The sequence below is a fragment of the Colias eurytheme genome, chromosome 31 (genome assembly GCF_061535395.1).
Source record: "Colias eurytheme isolate Ceu_HAF_F1 chromosome 31, ilColEury1 Martin Lab GWU primary, whole genome shotgun sequence".
Taxonomy (NCBI): domain Eukaryota; kingdom Metazoa; phylum Arthropoda; class Insecta; order Lepidoptera; family Pieridae; genus Colias; species Colias eurytheme.
The window spans coordinates 4,187,810-4,208,422 of record NC_143010.1 but is presented as its reverse complement, the minus strand read 5'-3'; the positions used below and the strand labels follow the sequence as shown (position 1 = coordinate 4,208,422).

The window sequence follows — 20,613 nt, the reverse complement described above, 5'->3', positions numbered from 1 at the left end:
TTCCTCAGATCTCAAGCTACATACAGACAAATATACAAAAATTCTAAAAACTATATTTTTGGCTTTGATATCGATTGTAGAAAAATGTTTTTTATGGTGATTTGTGATTTATAATTTACTAGCTTACCGCCCGCGGCTTTGCCCGCTTTGTCTAAAACCTAATAAATTATATACTAAAACATTTCTCTTGAATCACTTTATCTATAAAAAAAAACCGCATCAAAATCCGTCGCGTAGTTTTAAAGATTTAAGCATACAAAGGGACATAGGGACAGAGAAAGCGACTTTGTTTTATATTATGAAGTGATATGTACAGTTTTGACTTTCCTATGATTTTATTATATGTTTAGATATAGATGAATATTAATACCTATAAGAATGTTTATTAATAAGATACAAAAAGCTTTATTTATCAATCACCACATCAATTAGGCAGTTGCGATCGCGTGATTGTCGTAACGACAAAACGCAAAGATATTTGGCATACGACATGTCGTTAACGACACGTGAAACCGATATTTGGCAAATATAATAATAACCATAAATAGTTCAAAAATAGTGGGCGTTTCGGTAATGCGTATTCGTTCTAGGGATTAATTTTAAATTACTAAAATTTGCAGTTTCCTATAAAAATGTCAAACTCAAACTCTAACATTTATTTATTTATTCCATTTAAAAAGCGTAAGACGGATACCATTCCAAAATATCAAACATGCTCAACGTTAATAATCAAGTTGCACTCCCGGAGTGCAACCCGTTTTTTTTTTACATAGATGAATGTCGTAACGTTCACAGGAGTTACCAGAGAACACGATAGGCGGCAGCACGCGGGCTTCCCGCCTCGCGCTCGCCTCGTGTTCGCTCCGCGGCCCCGCGCCGGTAGATGCGCTTGAAGCGTTGCTCAAGAAGGTGCAGTTTCGAAGGCTCGAATTGGACCACGTGTACGTGGACGATGAAGGCGCGGTGGGTAGATGGAAAAAGTGTTTTCGTGCTAAGTTAAATAATTTTTTTTTCTCCATTATAAATATGCCCAGATTTCTTATATAAACTGTCATCATTACGATAATATTGTAAAGAGTATTTTTTATTTGTTTGTTTATCTTTTCGCCCGAAAAAATTAATAGTTATATACATCTCACAGTTTTAAGAATTAATATTTCATAGGAATGAGATGTTTCACCGCAGTTAAATGTAGCATATATGTTACTCTCTAGCCTCCTAACTATATCCAGATACAAAAATCATATCATACTATTGCTCCGTTGCGACGTGAAAGAAAGACAACCAAACACACCTTATAAAATTAGGACTAGCTGTATCCACGACATGGGCCGCAATGAAATTGTAGTTATAAAATAATATAGTCAGCTGCCACTGAAAATCCTGTCAAAATGGGTCCAGCCATTTCAGAGATTAGCCAATACAAACAGGCAAACGGAATTAAAAAATATGCTATTTTGGTATATTTACTCTGTATATCCTTTTGTATTTAGTAAAAACACACACAGACACTACAATTTTATTTGTTTGTACGTTAATTAGATGAATACCTCAATTTTCAGGAAGCCATTTTTGATATGGTTGAATACTACGAGAGCGCTACAGCAGTTTGCATCAATGGGCCGAGAAATTTCGGCATCAGAGGGTGGCAGTCCGCTTCTAGAATGATCAAGAAGGTATATATTCAACAAGCTTTCATAAATTATAATATACTAGCTTACCGCCCGCGGCTTCGCCCGCTTTGTTAAAACCTAATAAATTATATTATACTAAAACCTTCCTCTTGAATCACTCTATCTATTAAAGAAAAACGCAACAAAATCGCGTAGTTTTAAAGATTGAAGCATACAAAGGGACATAGGGACAGAAAAAGCGACTCTGTTTTCTACTATGTAGTGATACTAAAACCTTTATACAACACAACTTCATACAACACAAAACCAGCATAAATTATATACTAAAACCTTCCTCGAGAATCACTCTAATTATTAAAAAAAACCGCATCAATATCCGTTGCGTAGTTTTAAAGATTTAAGCATACAAAGGGACATAGGGACAAAGAAAGCGACTTTGTTTTATACTATGTGATTTAATTATTAATTCTAAGTAATAGTACTGAGAAATGCATGTTGTGTTCGTCTATATATATAAAAATGAAACCCGTTTTGCGTTGTCACGGCATCACGTGTGAACGGCTGAACCGATTTCGATAATTCTTTTTTTTTAATGTTTGTGGAAGTCCAAGGATGGTTCTTATGGAAAGAAAACATAAATATGTACCACGGTCGAAGCCGGGGCGGACCGCTAATATGTAATAAATATAATTAAAAATGCTACTTGCAGAGTATAAGTGCTAATTATAAACTGTCATAACTAATAATTTAGAATTTGTAATTTCTTAACTTTGATTAAAAATTAATTTGTTTGTATTAATATCTATATTTAAGCAATAATTGCCATCTTACTATTCTGAATAATAAAAATAATCGAAAATGAATATGTTATTAAAAAAATATATTCATAAATTTTTAAGTTCATTCTAAAGCGTCTTTTTTTCAAGTATATTTTTTTTATTTCTAATTTTCAGAGCGCAGAACTATCAGAACTGGAAATATCCGAGAGTCCGTTAGAACCAGCGCACGCGGAAGTGTTAGCTCGAGCGTTGAAACCGCTAGCCTGTAGACTTCGTTCGCTTTGTTTGCAGCAAGCGAGCTTGGCTGGCGAGCCTTTACTGTGTTTGGGTGAGAAATATAGTAAAATAGGGCAATATAGGGGCCTCTGATGTGTTTGGGTGAGATGTAGAGCTATTTAGAGCTGTGTAGAGATGTAAATGTAGAGTGGTAGAGCCATCTAGAGTTGTAGAGCAGGATATTTAGAGGGCTAAATGACACTAAATTTGCCAATTTGCAAATAACAGTGTTACAGGGGAATATATAGAGCGGTAGAGCTGTGTAGAGTTGTAGAGAACTGTTTTTAGAGTGGGGTGAATCAAATATAGTGTTATAGTGCGGGATAGTTGAAACCGCTCGCTTGTAGACTTCGTTCGCTGTGTTTGCAGCAAGCGAGCTTGGCTGGCGAGCCTTTACTGTGTTTGGGTGAGAAATATAGTAAAATAGAGCAATATAGGGCCTCTGGTGTGTTTGGGTAAGATTTAGAGCAGTGTGTAGAGTATTAGAGCTGTAAATGTAGAGTGTTAGAGCCATCTAGAGTTGTAGAGCAGGATATTTAGGGGGCTCAATGACACTAAATTGGCCAATATAGTGTTACAGGGCAATATATCGAGCGGTAGAGCTGTGTAGAGATGTAAATGTAGAGTGGTAGAGCCATCTAGAGTTGTAGAGCTGAATAATAACGTAGAAAGTCTATATAGAGTTGTAGAGCAAGATGTTAGGGTGCTAAATGACACTATATTGGCCAATATAGTGTTACAGGGCAATATATAGAGCGGTAGAGCTGTGTAGAGTTGTAGAGAACTGCATATAGAGTGGGGTAGAGTAAATATAGTGTTATAGTGTGGGATAGTTAATCGAATGGGATAGTTAATATCATTTTAATCGAAACCGCTCGCCTGTAGACTTCGCTCGCTGTGTTTGCAGCAAGCGAGCTTAGCTGGCGAGCCTCTGTTGTGTTTGTGTGAGATTTAGAGCAGTGTGTAGAGTGCTAGAGCTGTGTAGAGTTGTATATAGTATAGTGGTAGAGCCATGTAGAGTTGTAGAGCTGGATATTAACGTAGAAAGGTCTATATAGAGTTGTAGGGTGGTATATTTAGGGGGCTCAATGACACTAAATTTGCCAATATAGTGTTACAGGGCAATATATCGAGCGGTAGAGCTGTGTAGAGTTGTAGAAAACTATGTAGAGAGAGTTTTAGAGCAGGATATTATGGTGTTAGGGAGAATATAGTGTTATAAAGCAGGATATTTAGGTGGCTCAATGACACTACATTGGTCCTAGCCAATATAGTGTTACTCTTTTTAACTGTCAATTTGTGCTGTTAATGTCCCTTTTTGGCCTAAAGTGATAGATGAGTGACATATAGCTAACTTCATTATACTATGTATTTTTTATATAATTGCTTAAAATTGAATAAAATTTTATTCTTTTCGCAGTGATAGCACTGAAATCGAACAATTCCCTCCGCGAGCTGCGCCTCGGCGACAATCGTCTAGAACACTCGGACGCCTGCCAACTGAGCTCGCTGCTCAGATACAACACGCGGCTGCAGCTGCTGGACCTGTCCAACAATGCCATACAGGTTTGTGTAAATGAATGAATTAATAAATGAAAACTTTTACACACCGAAATAAAGAAATAACATGTGAAATACACATAAATTGCACAATAGACGACCTTATGTCTACAGAGCCATCTCTACCAGGTAACCAAACAAATGAAAACAATAATAAATTACGAATGTGTGTCTGTGTGGCTGTCACACGACTCGGAAGTGCTCAAATTATTTACACATCTCAAAATTACTTATTTTACCATAAACAGGGCCTTTTTGTGACGTCATAGGTGTTGGTTTAAACTAATTAATAATGTTAGTTGAACAATAACGTTTGTATTTCAATTGGACGCAAGAACGTCTATATTTTTTACACGTGAACAGTACGTCTATATTTTTACTCGTTTACAGTACGTCTATATTTTTACACGTTTACAGTACGTCTATATTTTTACGTTTACAGTACGTCTATATTTTTACGAATACAGTATGTCTATATTTTTACACGTTTACAGTACGTCTTATGTTTACAGGTTTACAGTACTTCTATATTTTTTACACGTTTACAGTACGTCTATTTTGACAGGTTTACAGTACTTCTATATTTTTTACACGTATACAGTACGTCTATATTTTTAGTACTTCTACAGTACTTCTATATTTTTTACACGTTAACAGTACGTCTATATTTTTACACGTTTACAGTACGTCTATATTTTTACACGTTTACAGTACGTCTATATTTTTTCACGTTTACAGTACGTCTATATTTTTACGTTTACAGTACGTCTATATGTTTACACGTTTACAGTACATCTATATGTGTACGTGTTTACAGTACGTTTATATATTACTATGATAATTTATTATAATGTTTTAAACAATTTCAGGACGCAGGAGTGGGGTTCATAGCGGAAGCATTGGTTGCACAATCTCAACACACACCGCCCTCGGCGCCGACGTCACCGATGTCGCCGCATCATTGCCCGTGTGAGTAGAGATCAAACTCAAACTCAAACATTCATTTATTCAATTAGACTACTATTTAGTAGCACTTTCGAATCGTCAATACATAAGTATTTTTAACATTTACCACCGATTCGGAAAGCAGTATCTATCAATCAGATCAAGAAGCTTATATCTAATACAGTGGAGATTTTAGTATGAACATTAACTTGTAACAAGAAAATATGACGTTGAATGACTCCTGTATGTTTTTTTATCTCTTTCACACCTAACTTGGCATGTGGGTGTGAAAGGGATAAAAAAACATACAGGCGTCATTCAAGACCATATTTTCTTGTTACAAGTTAATGTTCATACTGAAATCTCCAGTGTATTAGATATAAGCTTCTTGGTAGAGATAGAGAGAGTGAGAGCAGAAGAGAAAGGAAGAGAGTGAGATATAAACGTAGTTTAGCTAGTATTATTTATTTATTTATTCTTTATTGTACATAATATACTAAACATAAATATAAGCTATACTATAATTACAATTAAGATACAATGAAAACACAAGGCACATACGTACTAAAAGGCGGCCTTATTGCTAAAAAGCAATCTCTTCCAGGCAACCCTGATTGGTAAGGAATGTATGCTATAACGTGACTTGGCGACTAGTAAGTTAGAAGCCGAGATAAAGATATGCAAGAATAAATAAATAAATAATTCAGGACAATTTTCACACACGGCACGATCTGATCCCATACTAAGCTTTCGCTTGTGTTATGGAAACCAGATGGCTGATAAACATACATATATAATTTTAATTAAATAAGTTATATAGTATAGATAATTAACCCAGACACAGAGCAAAAATCTATGTTCATCACACAAATATTACCCCGGTTGTGAATCGAACCCACAACCTCTGGCTTGGAAGGCAGGGTCACTACCATCCAAGCCAATTGGTCAATCAAGTAAGTATAAATAATTAATACTACTATATTATAAAGGCGAAAGTTTGTATGGATGTATGGATGTATGGATGTATGGATGTTTGTTACTCTTTCACGTAAAAACTACTGAACCGATTACAATGAAATTTAGCACACATAGAGAGGGTAACTTGGATTAACACATAGGATAGGTTTCATCCCCGAAATCCCACGGGAAAGGGAACTATGCGGGTTTTCCTTTGAAAACGCGGGCGAAGCCGCGGGCGGAAATCTAGTAATTAATATTTATGTATCAAACTTGCAATAAACATATTCAATTATTTATTCAGATATACATATTAAATTGCTTTTAAATGACAGTATACTTTTTGGATATAAACAAATGAAATACATACACACATTTTTTTGTTTTTTTTTTTTGTGAAGTCCCATGTCCCCGAGTGGGGTAAGGTGCATTATACATCCGTTTCACTGATCGATTTTCTTTAGAGACAATTAGGTGATCACTGATCAGCCTTCTGTGTCCTGTCGGACCGAGACATTTTTTCCTCGTCTCCACCGGGAATCGAACCCAGGACCCCTCGGTGTTACGCTCACGCGTCAACCACTGTACCAAGGAGGTGGTCAATACACACATACTAAATTATAATTTTACAATATTTACAGTGAGCGGATACGAATCGCGCGGTCTGGCTTTCCTTGTGCTATGGAACAATCAATTGACTAGGAATTGTACGAACCACCTGGCTAGAGTGTTGGTAAGATTACTGTTTTTTATAATCTATACTAATACTAATATTATTAAGCTGAAGAGTTTGTTTGTTTGAACGCACTAATCTCAGAAACTACTGTTCCGATTTGAAAAATTCATTCGGTGTTAGATAACCCATGTATCGACGAAGACATAGGCTATATATAATCACGCTAAAACCAACAGGAGCGGAGCAATGCGGGTGAAACCGCGGGGCACAGCTAGTAATATATTATAACCTATGAATTAATTTTAATTCTCCATTTATGATTTGCAATTAATGTATGACAGTGGGTCCCAAACTAAGTGAAATACTTGTATCTTGAGACAGTAAGAATAATAATGTCACCTATGAATTATAATTAATATATTTATACTATGCGATTCAACTGAGAATAGAACCTTTTTATGCCTTAATTGTTGAAAAAAATACGTATGTAACGATAGTATGAATGTTGTATATTTTTGTACATTGTGTATATCATAATTTTGCAACAATTTTATAAAAATATAATTACGTGACTAACGTCTTTTGAAAAATAAGATTCTTGCTTAAAAACAGTCGAAATAAGTGTCATTCATTTCAATAAATAAATAATAATGGTGATAATGATAATTAATTGCATCTCTTTGTTTTTTAATTGTATTCTCTTGTCATTGTTGACGACGCGGTTGGCGCAGTGGTAAAGTAACTGCCTACTGAGCCGACGGTCCCGGGTTCGATTCCCGGCCAGGGCAAATATTTGTGTGATGAACTCAATTATTTGTTCTTGGGTCTGGGTGTTTATCTTTATATGTATTTATTAAATATTATATTTATCGTCGCCTAGTACCCACAACACAAGCCTTAATTGAGCTTACTGTGGGACTAGGTCGATTTGTGTAATTATGTCCTATAATATTTATTTATTTATTGTATTGTACACATTACAGCGGGTATCCCAATCTCTCTGCGTATTAAACGTCGGTCGAAATTCGCTCGGTTCGGACGGCGTTAGGGCTCTAGTATCCAACGGTTCGGGAGCCCTAGTGTCGCTCGGGCTCCAAGCTGCGAGGCTCGGGGCTTCTGCTGCTAAGTGTCTAGCTGATGTCATACGGACGGATAGTAAGCTGCAGGTGAGGATATACACACATACACACACACATTCCCAAAAACATATAGGACACAGGCAAACAACACACACACACACATATACAAAAAACACAACAAACCACACAGAACACAAGAAAAATAAACTCAACATACACGGAAAATACACGACATAGGACAAACACACTCGCACACTAATCAATATATACACAAACAGGGATCCTAATAAACTTATTTTAATTGAAATTCCTTGATTAAAGTTATATACAACTATTAGACTAGAGTAGATAATTTTTGAAACAAAAAAAAATCGCAGTCGGTTGAAACCCATTAGAAAAGGAGGGGAATATGATAAAAATGTAAGGAAAAATAAATTACGGTCAATCCGAGTTTGGGAAGTGGGAGGGGGGAGCTTTTAATAGAAAAAAATGGTCTCTCTCGATTTCCGACAAAACTACAAGTCCTACGGAAAAAAGTTCAATGGCAAAGTTGTAGGTAATAAAAGGATCTACAACTTTTGTATTAACAATTTTTTCACATAACCTCAAAATTTAGGTGAAAAATTAAAAAAAACTAGTTTTTGGTTTTTTATTTTTATCTACTTCAAAATTTATTGTTTTTCTACGAAATTTGGTGGAAACTTACTTTATTATGTCCCAAATACACTGTAAATCATTTGATTAAAAATATTCATTTTTTCGCCTTATTTTGAATTAATACCAAAAAAACAACCTAATTTTCAATCGAAAAGTCACCCGTCAAAACATCAGCTTTTTTCAAAAACTGCGGGTGCCTTTTATTCATTGAAATCTCTACTTTCATATGGTGTAAAAAAAAATAAACACCACCATAGTAAATGTTCTCAGGAAATGCATACAAACAGTGTGAAAATTAGCTTTTACTAAATCAGGCACACTTCTCGAACTACCTGAAATGTTTTTATCGACATCATTTTGCTTTTGAATATGCTGTAAAATATTAAACTTAGGACAGATAATTATTTTTCTTTTGAAATATTACCGAAAAGCCGATACAAGAAAAGATATAGAGTTCGAGAAGTGTGCCTGATTTAGTAAAAGCTCATTATCACACTGTTTGTATGCATTTCCTGAGAACATTTACTATAGTGGTGTTTATTTTTTACACCATATGAAAGTAGAGATTTCAATGAATAAAAGGCACCCCCAGTTTTTGAAAAAAGCTGATATTTTGACGGGTGACTTTTCGATTGAAAATTAGGTTTTTTTTTTTTGTATTAATTCAAAATAAGACGAAAAAATGAATATTTTTAATCAAATAATTTACAGTGTATTTGGGACATAATAAAGTAAGTTTCCACCAAATTTCGTAGAAAAACAATAAATTTTGAAGTAGATTCAGTGCAGCGATACATTTTAATTATTAATGGTTGCTGCTTTGCTGACGGGGAGTCCTTTTTGCCACCATTGCTATATATGTATATATTTTTTTTCCTGTTTTGTGTTAGATTATTAAGATTTATATTTTTGTAATTGGTGGCAAATAAAACACTTTCTATTTCTATTTCTATTTCTAGATAAAAACAAAAGACCAAAAACTTGGTTTTTTGAATTTTTCACCTAAATTTTGAGGTTATGTGAAAAAATTGTGAATACAAAAGTTGTAGAACTTTTAATTACCTACAACTTTGCCATTGAACTTTTGTCTGTAGGACTTGTAGTTTTGTCGGAAATCGAGAGAAACCATTTTTTTCTCTTAAAAGCTTTTTCCCTCCCACTTCCCGAACTCGGATTGACTGTAATTTATTTTTCCTTTTATTTTCATCATATTCCCCTCCTTTTCTAATGGGTTTCATCCGACTGCAATTTTTTTTATCTTTTCATTATTTTTAAAGGCTTCTACCCCAGTCTATATATGGATATTTTATCTGAAATAAATAAAAAATATATAATAAAAATTATATTTTTCTGGTTCTGGTTCAGGGTTTTGACTGTAACATATATATTCAATAATTGATTATATTGACTGATTTATGTACTATTAATAAATAATTGACTAACATTATTTGTAATAAGTAACTTACATGCAACACTGACATACGGCTTGTTAATTTTTTTTATCGTTATCATACAGGATTAAAATATAATTTAAATTTAAACCTAATACATACTACCCAGTTTGTACATTAAACACTAATACCACACTGCATATACATCAGCAACTAATATAAATAATAATATATCTTATATATAAAAATGGATCGCAAAATGTGTTGGTAAGCGCATAACTCGAGAACGGCTGAACCGATTTCGATAATTCTTTTTTTATTATATTCCTTGAAGTACGAGGATGGTTTTTATGTAGAGAAAACGTAAATATATACCACGGGCGAAGCCGGGGCGGACCGCTAGTTTTTAATATATTTATATTTACAGAGGCTAGATCTACGCGACAATAGGCTGGGCGTGAGCGGTCTACAAGCGTTGTGCAATTCGCTAAAAGAGAATAAAACGCTGTCGCAGATCGATTTAGACGATCCTGTGGTATGTTTTATTTATATTAATTTCTTGTTTTTTTTATATATTAAAAGTATCGAAGTTTTGTCAGTCATCTATATTTAATATTATAAAGCTGAAGAGTTTGTTTATTGGACGCGCTAATCTCAAGAATTACTGGTCCGATTTGAAAAATTCTTTCAGTGCTAGATAGCCCATTTATCGAGGAAGGCTTATAGGCTATCATCACGCTAAGACCAACAGGAGCGGAGCAATGCGGGTGAAACCGCACAAAAATAGTGAATTCTTTTGTCCCCAAGTTGGGTAAGGGGCAGATGCATTATTCATACATCTGTTTCACTGATCGATTTTCTTTAGAGACAAGTAGGTGATCAGCCTCCTGTGTCCTGTCAATCCGAGACATTTTTTACTAAACTGCACAGCTAGTAAATAAATAACTTTATTCGACAGATTTTACCTAATTTTTTATCTACTCACTCGGCTATAACTTTTTCCTACTTCAGCTATAAATGTACTGTTTGTTACAGGAAACCCCCAACCCCACGGTAACAGCGCAATCGTGCACCGAATCGGCCACAATTTCGCGGCTCACGCGCGAGATCAGATCTCTGTGCGCGCGCAACGAGCCCCGCGCGCCGCCGAGACCGCTGCGCCGGATCAGTCTCACTTGCCGCACTGCGCACGCGCCGCCCGCCGGCCTGCTGGCCAAGGTGAGTGTCACAAGTGGAACTGCTTTAGTGTCAGAAGTGAAACTTTTCAGAAATGACATTTTTCTAAAGTGAAACTTTTCAGAAGTGAAACTTGTCAGAAGTGAAATTTCTTTGGCAAAGGTAGGTGTCAGAAGTGACACTTTTTTGGCCAAGGTTGGTGTCAGGAGTGAAACTGCTTCAAGCATTTTGGGGTTTTTTTTTGTCAGAAAAAGAAAATAGCAGGGCAAGTGTCAATTCAACAGCAGGCTGGCTCTGGTGTTGAATTAGTAATTTCTAGGTCGCGTCATGGTTAAATCGTCACGTCATGGGATGACGCGACGATTTTGGCAAAGACATTTAGCAAGTTGGGGGTTTTTTTGTCAGATCTACTAAAGGGGTAGATATGCCTGCTGATATCGAATGGACACCGCCACTAGTAATTTTAAGGTCGCGTCATGGTCAAATCGTCACGTCATGGGATGACCCGACGATTTTAGTATCTTATAATCTTGCCAAAGACATGTAACACGTGAAATTCGTCTATTTGAGAGCAACATGTCAAGTCGCGTCATGGCAACACCGTCACGTCATGGAGTAACGCGACGATCTCTCAAAGACACCTCACGCGTGAAATCAAATATTTAATCATATACATCGTTAATCGTCATTGTTACAGCTAGTAATGGGGCAGGTGGGCCAGCTGATGTTGAATGGACACCACTAGTAGTAATTTCAAGTCGTGTCATGGCAATACCGTCACGTCATGGACTGAGGTGACGATTGCTCGCCTCTTATAATATTATAATGAATAAATCCCGTATATAATGTTTAATTTCTAAACAATAGATAAATAGATAGACGAATAAACGTTTCATCTATCGTATCTATTGTTTAGAAATTAATATACAATAATATTTTTTTTAAATAACACGCATTTTCTATACAATTCCAGCCAACCGAGGAGGATAAACGCGTCCGTCTGCGCTCCCCAGCGCCATCCCCAGCGCCCTCGCCCGCGCCCTCCCCGGCGCCCTCGCCATCCCCGTCCCCGGCGGGCAGCCCGGTGCCGAACACGCACGCTAACACGAGATTCTATGTGAGTATAAGTGTAATTGTACGTTATTTGTCCTTCCCCCGGCATCCTCATCCTCGCCATCCTTTTCCCCGGAATCCTCGCCATCTTCAACGTCGGCACCCTCAACCCAGCCATCTTCGGCATCTCCAACCCCGGCATCCTCGTCATCCCCAACCCCGGCATCCTCGTCACCCTCAACCCAGCCATCCTCGGCATCTCCAACCCCGGCATCCTCGTCATCCTCAACCCAGGCATCCTCGCCATCCCCAACCCAATCATCCTCGCCATCCCCAACCCAGTCATCCTTGCCATCCTCGATCCCGGTATCTTCGCCATCTCCATCCCAGGCATAAATTTACTTAAAAAATATTCACTAGTAATACTTTAGTGTTTGATTTTACTCTTGTATTACATATTATATTAAAGATTTTTAAAACGGATATTAAACGCGATTTATTCCTTTAGTAAAGTAATACTTTAATTCTCAGGTGACCCGCGTCACTCCAGAGAGGGACTCGTCGACGGACAGCTCGAGTCCGTCGACACCGACCAGGCAGTCGTACTGTTCGACACCGTCGAGGTTTAAAGTTGTACAGGTAATGTGTGTTTGTATGTTTGTTTGTTTGTTTGTTGTGTTCTATGGAACGACTTGATGAGCTTTGTAATGGAGATAGATGATGAGAATAGGATAAAGGTTTTGTACAAGGATATTCGTATAAAATGATTGTGGATTAAAAATATAATACATAATTAATTAATAAATAGTAATTTTTATCAAGGAAATTATAAAACACACTAATTAAAAGTTTTTCGTTGACATATGACAACAACAACAGATGAGATATTTGTACATTGATATTTGATATATTATAAAATTAAAGTATATTGAATATTGATGAATATTGTTGTTGAATTGTTTCCTATAGAGTATAGAGTTTATAATAATATAGACGAGACTTAATTGGATAATATAGTGTGTAAAAAAATATATACAAATTATTGCACCGTTACAAAACTTATTTATATCACTAATATTCGTTTTCAGGTAGCGGAACCGCCTCAAATACAAATCCACCCGGCTCAACCAAGACGGCCGTCCTCAAGATTCTCGGTTACAAGAAATTATGATACAATATATAATCCTACACCCTCACCGACCCCCTCACCGCTCACCGTTGCTACTGAAAATGTACCTGAAATAACTATGAATGAAGAAAAGTGTGCAAAAAGTGTGTCTCGAGACGATAAAAGTGTGTCTCAAGACGATGAAAGTGCTAAAAGTGTGTCTCAAGACGATGAAAGTGCTAAAAGTGTATCTCGAGACGATAAAAGTGCTAAAAGTGATGTAAAAGACATCAAATGTGATACAAGTGACACTAAAGTTGGGGAAAGTGTTAGTAGTGACGCTAAAAATGATGTTACGTGTGTTAGTGTTAAGGATAGTAAGTGTGTCGAAATACATGGAGATAGTGTGAAATGCGACGTTAAAAATGAACAGGTAGCTGCTAAAATGAAAGAAAGCGCTGTTGAAAATGTTAAAAGTGTGCAAAAATGTGAAAATATCCCTCAAATCATTAAAAATGATGAAGTTATGATTGAGCAAAGTGTAAGTGATACTGGGAGAGCTAAAATTGATGAAACAAATAAATGTGATAAACTGAAAGAGGAAATGGGTAAAGCAATTTCTGATACAGTTGTGATAAAAGATAAAGTGTCGGAAATTGTTGATTGTATGAACAAGTTGGAAATCGAAAAGGAGGTAAAGATAATTGATGTAAAGAGTGACGTCATAGGCGTACCGGAGAGTGTTGCAAAGGATCAGAGCGCAGATTTCGGAATGAAAACAGATGAAACTAAAAGTGTTTTAAATAAAGAAACTGCTAAAGAAATTGCAAAAACTTCAGTTAAAAATAAGGCTGAATTATCGAAAAATACGAAAAAAATCGAGAGCGTAGTCACGGAAATTGTGACAGAAATTGAGCCGCTCGAAGTTTTTATAAAATCGGAATCTGTGATAGCAAATAAACACGTAGATGAAAGGACAGAACTGCCACCGATATGTTTAATAAGTTCTGCTGATAAAAATGTTTCTGCTGATAAAAATATATCTGCTGATAAAAATATTTCTTCTGATAAACATATTACTGCTGATAAAAATATATCTGCCGAAAAAATTATTTGTGCTGATAAAAATGTTTCTGCTGATAATTCTGAAACGCGGAATGTGGATAAAGATGTAAATGCGGGTGTTGTCAAAGTTACTGTAACAAATATACTCGATAATATAGATGTATGGGATCCCTTACGAAATATGTGCAAAGATACAGAAACTAAAAAAGAAGATAATTCACAAATGGTTGAATGTAACGCTAAAAGTGATAAACTGATTGGAGACGCGAAAGTGATTAGTGATAGTGTTAAAGATGTTAAACTTAGTGATAATGTTAAATTAGGAGATTTACTAAAAACGGACAGTGGCTATAACGATAAACTGGAACAAGTGTCTCACTGTGAAACAGTTAGTGATGTCGGTGATGAGAAAATCGTTAAAACCGAAACTAAATTAGTTAAAAGTAATATAGAAGTAACTGAAGCAGAAAAAATAGACGTGGAGGTAGCGGTTACGGTTAAAAGCGAAACCAATACCGTTAAAACCAAAGTACATAGTGACCAAAATGTAAATATAGCTCATAAGGAGAAGGGGGATGTAGCGATAAAACAAATAGAGGCCATCACGGCTGATTTAAGTAATTTAATACAAGAAATGCAAGATCTATCGACGAAAACGCGGAAAAAGGACGATTTAGATTTAAATAATGTTGTACCTGCTCGAGATAATGTAGTTTTAAAGAAGAATAAAAGTGAGTCGAGTTTGGATAGTCCAGATTTGGAAGTATCAAGGCTCATGAGGAAACAGATCAGTGCCTTTTGCGATAGTAGTTCATCGCTGGAAATATCGGGCAGTTCGGTGGAGAGTCTCAACGCGGAACACCGATTGAACCGGCCCGTAATAGTGGAAACGGTTGAAGCGAAACGGATGCAGTTTTCAACGGAGAGTAGTATGGAGTCGACCAGTGAAGTTACACCAGTGAATTTGAATGTATCTATCAGCTCGAATGAAAGCGTGTCACCTATTATTTTTGGTGGTTCAAAGAAAATTCATGATTCGTTATCGAGTCTGGAAGCTAGTGTTAGTTCTATAGAATCAGCGAGGCATGAAAAAATGATGGTCACATCAGCCGATTCTGGTATAGAGCATTCATTGAACCCGTCAGAGATTAAAGAAGATAGTTCTTCCAATGAAGGCACGTTAACTAACAGCTCAAGTTTAAAAGACTCGGTTAAAACCTCGCAAGATACATTAACATCGCCGAAACGCACTTCGAGTCTGTTAGATGTGCCAGCTTTGAAATCTAAAGGGTTAGAGAGAATGAGGAAAATATCCTGGGTAGCTCCTTCACCGAGTTTCCATATACCAAGGCCAGATCCAGAGAAATTGGAAAATAAATTCCCAACGAATTTGGAGAAGTTACTAAGCCTGTTCCAACATCCAAGCAGTTTGTTCTCAAGAACAACATCAGAAGAAGACAAGAAATCTACATCCAGCACTCCGCCTAGAAAAGATTCTTCTCTAACAAGTTCGTTCTGGTCCTGGGCTAGTTCGTCAGATAAATCGGACAAAGATGACAAAGATTGTGACAGCCTTTCCGAAGCTACAGACTCTACTCTATCAGAAAGAGTGCAAGTGTCTTTCGTTGATGAGTCTTTTTCAAGGAAACTCGATAGTAAAACACCGTCAACAGACACTGAGAATACGCTAAGCGAATTTCAAAGCTTCCCAGCAGGGGATAACGTAGTTACCGCTAAAACCACCGATGAAAATTTAGTACAAACTTTAGATGTAAGCAAAACGGACGCAGCAGCGTGTGATATCAAAGATCTCAATGTGCCCAACGATTTGGAAAAATTGTGCGAGAAACAAGATACAGTTGAAAGTGACGCGAAAGAGTGTAAAGTTATTGTTAAGTTAGATGAGAAGCCAGTAGATGTAAGGCCCAGATCTTTCGCCTCAGTACTAAAATCTACGGGATCGGAAAATTCGCTAGAAAAACAGAGTCCTGAATCGGGACATCCTGTAGATAAATTCCCTAGTAAAGTGATTCGAGGTATAAAGGAAAATGTAAGCCCGGAGAATACTATAACAGCTAGTATGTCAACTAAAGCGTTGGCATACGAATTGACGGATCGACAGATTAAAAATCAGCCCATAGTCAGTACTATATGGGAGATTAAAACGCCAATGCTCGAGAAAAGTGAACCTAAACTAGATGAAGTTAAGGCGCAAAGTGATTTGGCACCGATCGCAAATATAGACGAAACGTGCGATGTGGCAGCGGACGATTGTATACAACTTGCGTATATAGATGACGTTAAAGTCGACGATGAGAATAAATTTATCAAAGAATTGGGTTCCGTAGATGTAGCTAAAGACGCACTTTCGTACTTGGAATATGAAAACAAAGAAAAGCTGGAAGTCAAAGCGGAATCTTCGTTAGCGCAAGAGTTGCAAGACGCAGAGAAAAAGGAACAAACAGTGGATCTTTCCCCGGAATTGGTTGTTGATGATACAGTAGTGTTGCCAGATTTGCTAACTGTCGATATTAAAGGCAAAAAAAGTTCGCCAATAATACCAGAGCGGGCGAAACTAAAAAAATCTAACTCGCTAGAGGATTTGACGAAACGCATAGAAAAAGAGAGTCCCAAAATGAAGACGATTGCCTTTAAAGTGCCGGAAAGTACAACGCCGCGTGATATACCAGAGAGACGGGGGAAATTACGATCCAGAAGCGGTTCCAGCCCGAAATCTCTACCAGAAAGCTTGAATAAACCCTGTCCGCTTTCTAAAATGGATTCCATATTGAGTAAAAAGAAGAAAAAGGTGACTTCTCTCGGGAAAATGGCAAGAGATTCCCTTCTAGCGCTGAACATGAGCGAGGAAGAAATAGCGGAGTTTAGACGATCCTACAAACTCACCTCAGTGGAGAGTTTGAGGTCACTCGAGTCGGTTTCTGAAGACGCCAACTCACAGAGTGGGACGTCCATAGACTCCAGATGTAGAGCATGTCTACGGACGAGCCAAGAGAGCCTAATATCACTTGACTCTATAACAGAAGATTGTCGATGCTCAGAGTTTTGCGAGCGGCGAACGCATTCGAATAGATGAACTTTTTTAAACGGGTATTTCGTAATATCATAGAGATGTAAAATATATGATAGTATTATTGTAAAAATATGTATAGTTTCAGATTTTATATGCCGCGTTTGAATTGAAGCTACGGTTGCGTTCGCTCGTTATAAAAACAGACAAATTTTTTTAACACGTACCGTCTTATTACAAAAATTTAGTTTAAACCCAGATCATTAAGTCGTGGTTTAACTTTAACAGAGGTTTAAACTTCTAATCATCCTTGTCTATGGTTTAACGCTAAAACATGTTTTTAATGACACGTAATAAAACAGTTATTACAAAAACTTGGACCTGGTTAAAACCCACTTTTTCTATGGTCCTTGTCTATGGTTTAACGCTAAAACATGTTTCTAATAAGACGTTAACTTAGAGCATGCTTTTAATCTATACTTTTTTTTATAAAGCTGAAGAGTTTGTTTGAACGCGCTAATCTCGGGAACTAATGGTCGATTTGAAAAATTATTTCAGTGTTAGATAGCCCATTTATCGAGGAAGGCTATAGGCTAGACCAACAAGAGCGGAGCACTGCGGGTAAAACCGTGGAGCACAGCTAGTACGTGTTTTGTAATAAGACGGCTAAAGTTGAAAACATTTCTTCAATATGTCTTTATTTACGAGCGAAGTAACCTCTATATAGTCGAACGGCTTCATATTACACGGACATACATACATGTTAATATATTTATAGATGTTGGTATATCAAATTGATATACTCTGTTTTCTCATAAAAGTATATCTAAATATTATCATGCAAGATTGTGTTATTTAGTTTGTTTTTTTTGGTCCTTCGAAACGGATCGAGGATACATTTTGGGATATTTTAGGCTAACATATGTACTAATTGTAGGCGTTCTCTTTGCATACATGAGATATATAAAATTTCGAGTTAAATTTATATTAATATACAAAATTTATCATGTAATACAATAATATTGTAAGTAAAAAGGTGTAGATAGGTAATCAAAACAACATTTGATAAAAACGGCACACTAACGCACACACGATTAGGCGTCAAAGTGAGATGGCATGATTCAACTATCGCGAGCGAATGACAAAGTAAAACGTGGCCAGAGCGATAATAAACTACCTACACCGTTTTACTTATAATATCATTGATATTATACCTACAATCTACGTAAAAATGTAATCAAAATAGGTAAAGCAGTTTTACAGTGATTGAGTTTCAAACATAGGTTACAATGGTAAAGATATAGGAATCTTATGTAACAGAAATTGTGCAATAGGTTAAGAAGCAATGGAAATTTAGAAATTTATGTAACTAAAAATATTAAACACAACAACCTTAGATATAAACCACAGTATACAGATACAACCAGTAGGGAAACTTCATACAACACAAACAAGCGTTACGAGAATCGTAAGGGTATACTTATATCTGTCAAATATATCGAACGTTTTGTATGAAGTTTCCCTACTGATTGTATCTGTATATTGTGTATATACCGTGCAATATTCCATTAGTGTTGAAAATTATTAGGCATAAGTTGAAAACCGGTTTTTTAACGCGATTTAAAACTTATTATTGGCGATTGGTTGCGAAGTTTAAAATGTTATGTATCACTTATCAATTTTGATAACAATAATCGGCTTTTAGTGTGACAAGGATATTTTTGCATGTGGGGTATATTTAAAAATTATTCTTATATTTATTTTTTAATTTTTATCAAACTTTATTTTTCGTTGAAATTATTGGTCATGCTAAAATATGCTCAAATTTTCTTTTCTTTCAATTTTAAAAATTGAATCAAGTATCGCCATGGCAAAAAAATCTTTGTGACGCTATAAATTAATCAATTTAAATCAAACGGCATTTCAATAGTGTTGCTATATATAGAAAAATATTTTCTGTTTATATGATTGTAATTATGATTGTTTTTTATTGGTTTTTAAAAACGTCACATTTTGTGAAGATTCCCGTGCCATTTTGTTTCCATTTTCATTTTTGTACTAACTGTAGCCAGACGTAAGCTCATCAATATTAATTAATTAAAATGATTCATATATTAAAAATAATCTACCCTCAATAATGTAGGTATTAGGGAGCGTTCAAGTATTACGTAACTTTGAAGATTTTTGACCCCCCCCCCCTATACTTGTAACACAATTTTGGCCCCCCCCCCCCTCCCCCTTGTAACGCACTTTTCTGTACCAACGTAACGCATCGTTATGAGACCCCCACCCCCCAAATTGCTTTAGGTAATACTTGAACGCCCCCTTAATTAAAAATACATGGGGATTTATTTGGCTTCTGTAAATGTACTGAATAAATCTTATTTAACTTTTAAAAACAGTGACTCCCATCCTTTCTGAATGGTTCTTTAATAATTCAGTGTTGGCAGAAAAATAATCATTTGTATTTAGCTCCCGATTTAAAAAAATAACGTTGTTTTTGAGTGTATTGTTCCATATTCTCCTTTATTATAAATTAGAAAAAAAAACTTCTTAAGTTTCTATATTGTTTCAATATAAAATTGGTTGTATTTTGTACTTAAGTCGTATCAAAATGAAAGGGGCAGTACATAATTTTGTTGAACTGAACTGATGAATAAAAACTTAATATATTTTTTTATTGACACGATTGTAGCTCGTTATTCGCTGTGTCGAAATGAGTACGATTTTTTCTTTACCGGTATGTGCTTAATTTTTATTAGCATTAAATCGATGTGGCAATATTTGTTTTTAATTGTGAAAAATGTTTTTTCCATTTTTAAGGGCGTGTCTACATTATCTATAAGCACAGATAATGGCGAATGCTGTAATTAAAATAAAAAGCAAGAAAAATAGTATAATTTATTTAACAGATAACCTTTGAACGCAGCCCACTAAATGCTTAATAAGCTATGGTTGACGCCATTTTGAAAATAAAACTTTTTGGCGGGAATTTTATATGTCAAAGTCAAGTTCCGCCATTTTTTGTATATTAACTGTAAATATCGCATAGGCTTAAGCCCGTGGGACAAGATGGATGCGTTGTTTTTTTTTTATAATAAAACGCAGGGCTTTGTTTTTGTGTGATGAAGTAATATAATTTCGAATAATGTACATTAAAAATATTTGAATTTATAAACTTGTATTATTTCTTACCATAGAAATCTAAATAACAAGACACATAGAAGTG

At 35.8% G+C, this 20,613-nt stretch overlaps 1 protein-coding gene and 1 long non-coding RNA gene across 2 annotated transcripts in view; both read left to right on the top strand.

Moving 5' to 3' along the window:
• LOC149895544 (uncharacterized) overlaps positions 1-20,562 on the top strand; it is a 34,987-nt gene extending 14,425 nt beyond the window's left edge. Inside the window, exons 4-15 of the mRNA XM_090119132.1 lie at positions 796-963; positions 1,563-1,676; positions 2,588-2,741; positions 4,110-4,255; positions 5,119-5,218; positions 6,793-6,884; positions 7,811-7,993; positions 10,382-10,489; positions 10,990-11,172; positions 12,104-12,247; positions 12,715-12,822; positions 13,272-20,562. Coding sequence (XP_089975258.1) covers positions 796-963; positions 1,563-1,676; positions 2,588-2,741; positions 4,110-4,255; positions 5,119-5,218; positions 6,793-6,884; positions 7,811-7,993; positions 10,382-10,489; positions 10,990-11,172; positions 12,104-12,247; positions 12,715-12,822; positions 13,272-17,450 — 5,679 coding nt within the window. The 3' untranslated portion in view covers positions 17,451-20,562. The remainder of the gene's footprint in view (positions 1-795; positions 964-1,562; positions 1,677-2,587; positions 2,742-4,109; positions 4,256-5,118; positions 5,219-6,792; positions 6,885-7,810; positions 7,994-10,381; positions 10,490-10,989; positions 11,173-12,103; positions 12,248-12,714; positions 12,823-13,271) is intronic.
• Positions 1-20,613, top strand: part of LOC149895543 (uncharacterized) — a 208,525-nt gene that overhangs the window by 99,035 nt on the left and 88,877 nt on the right. The window lies entirely within an intron of this gene.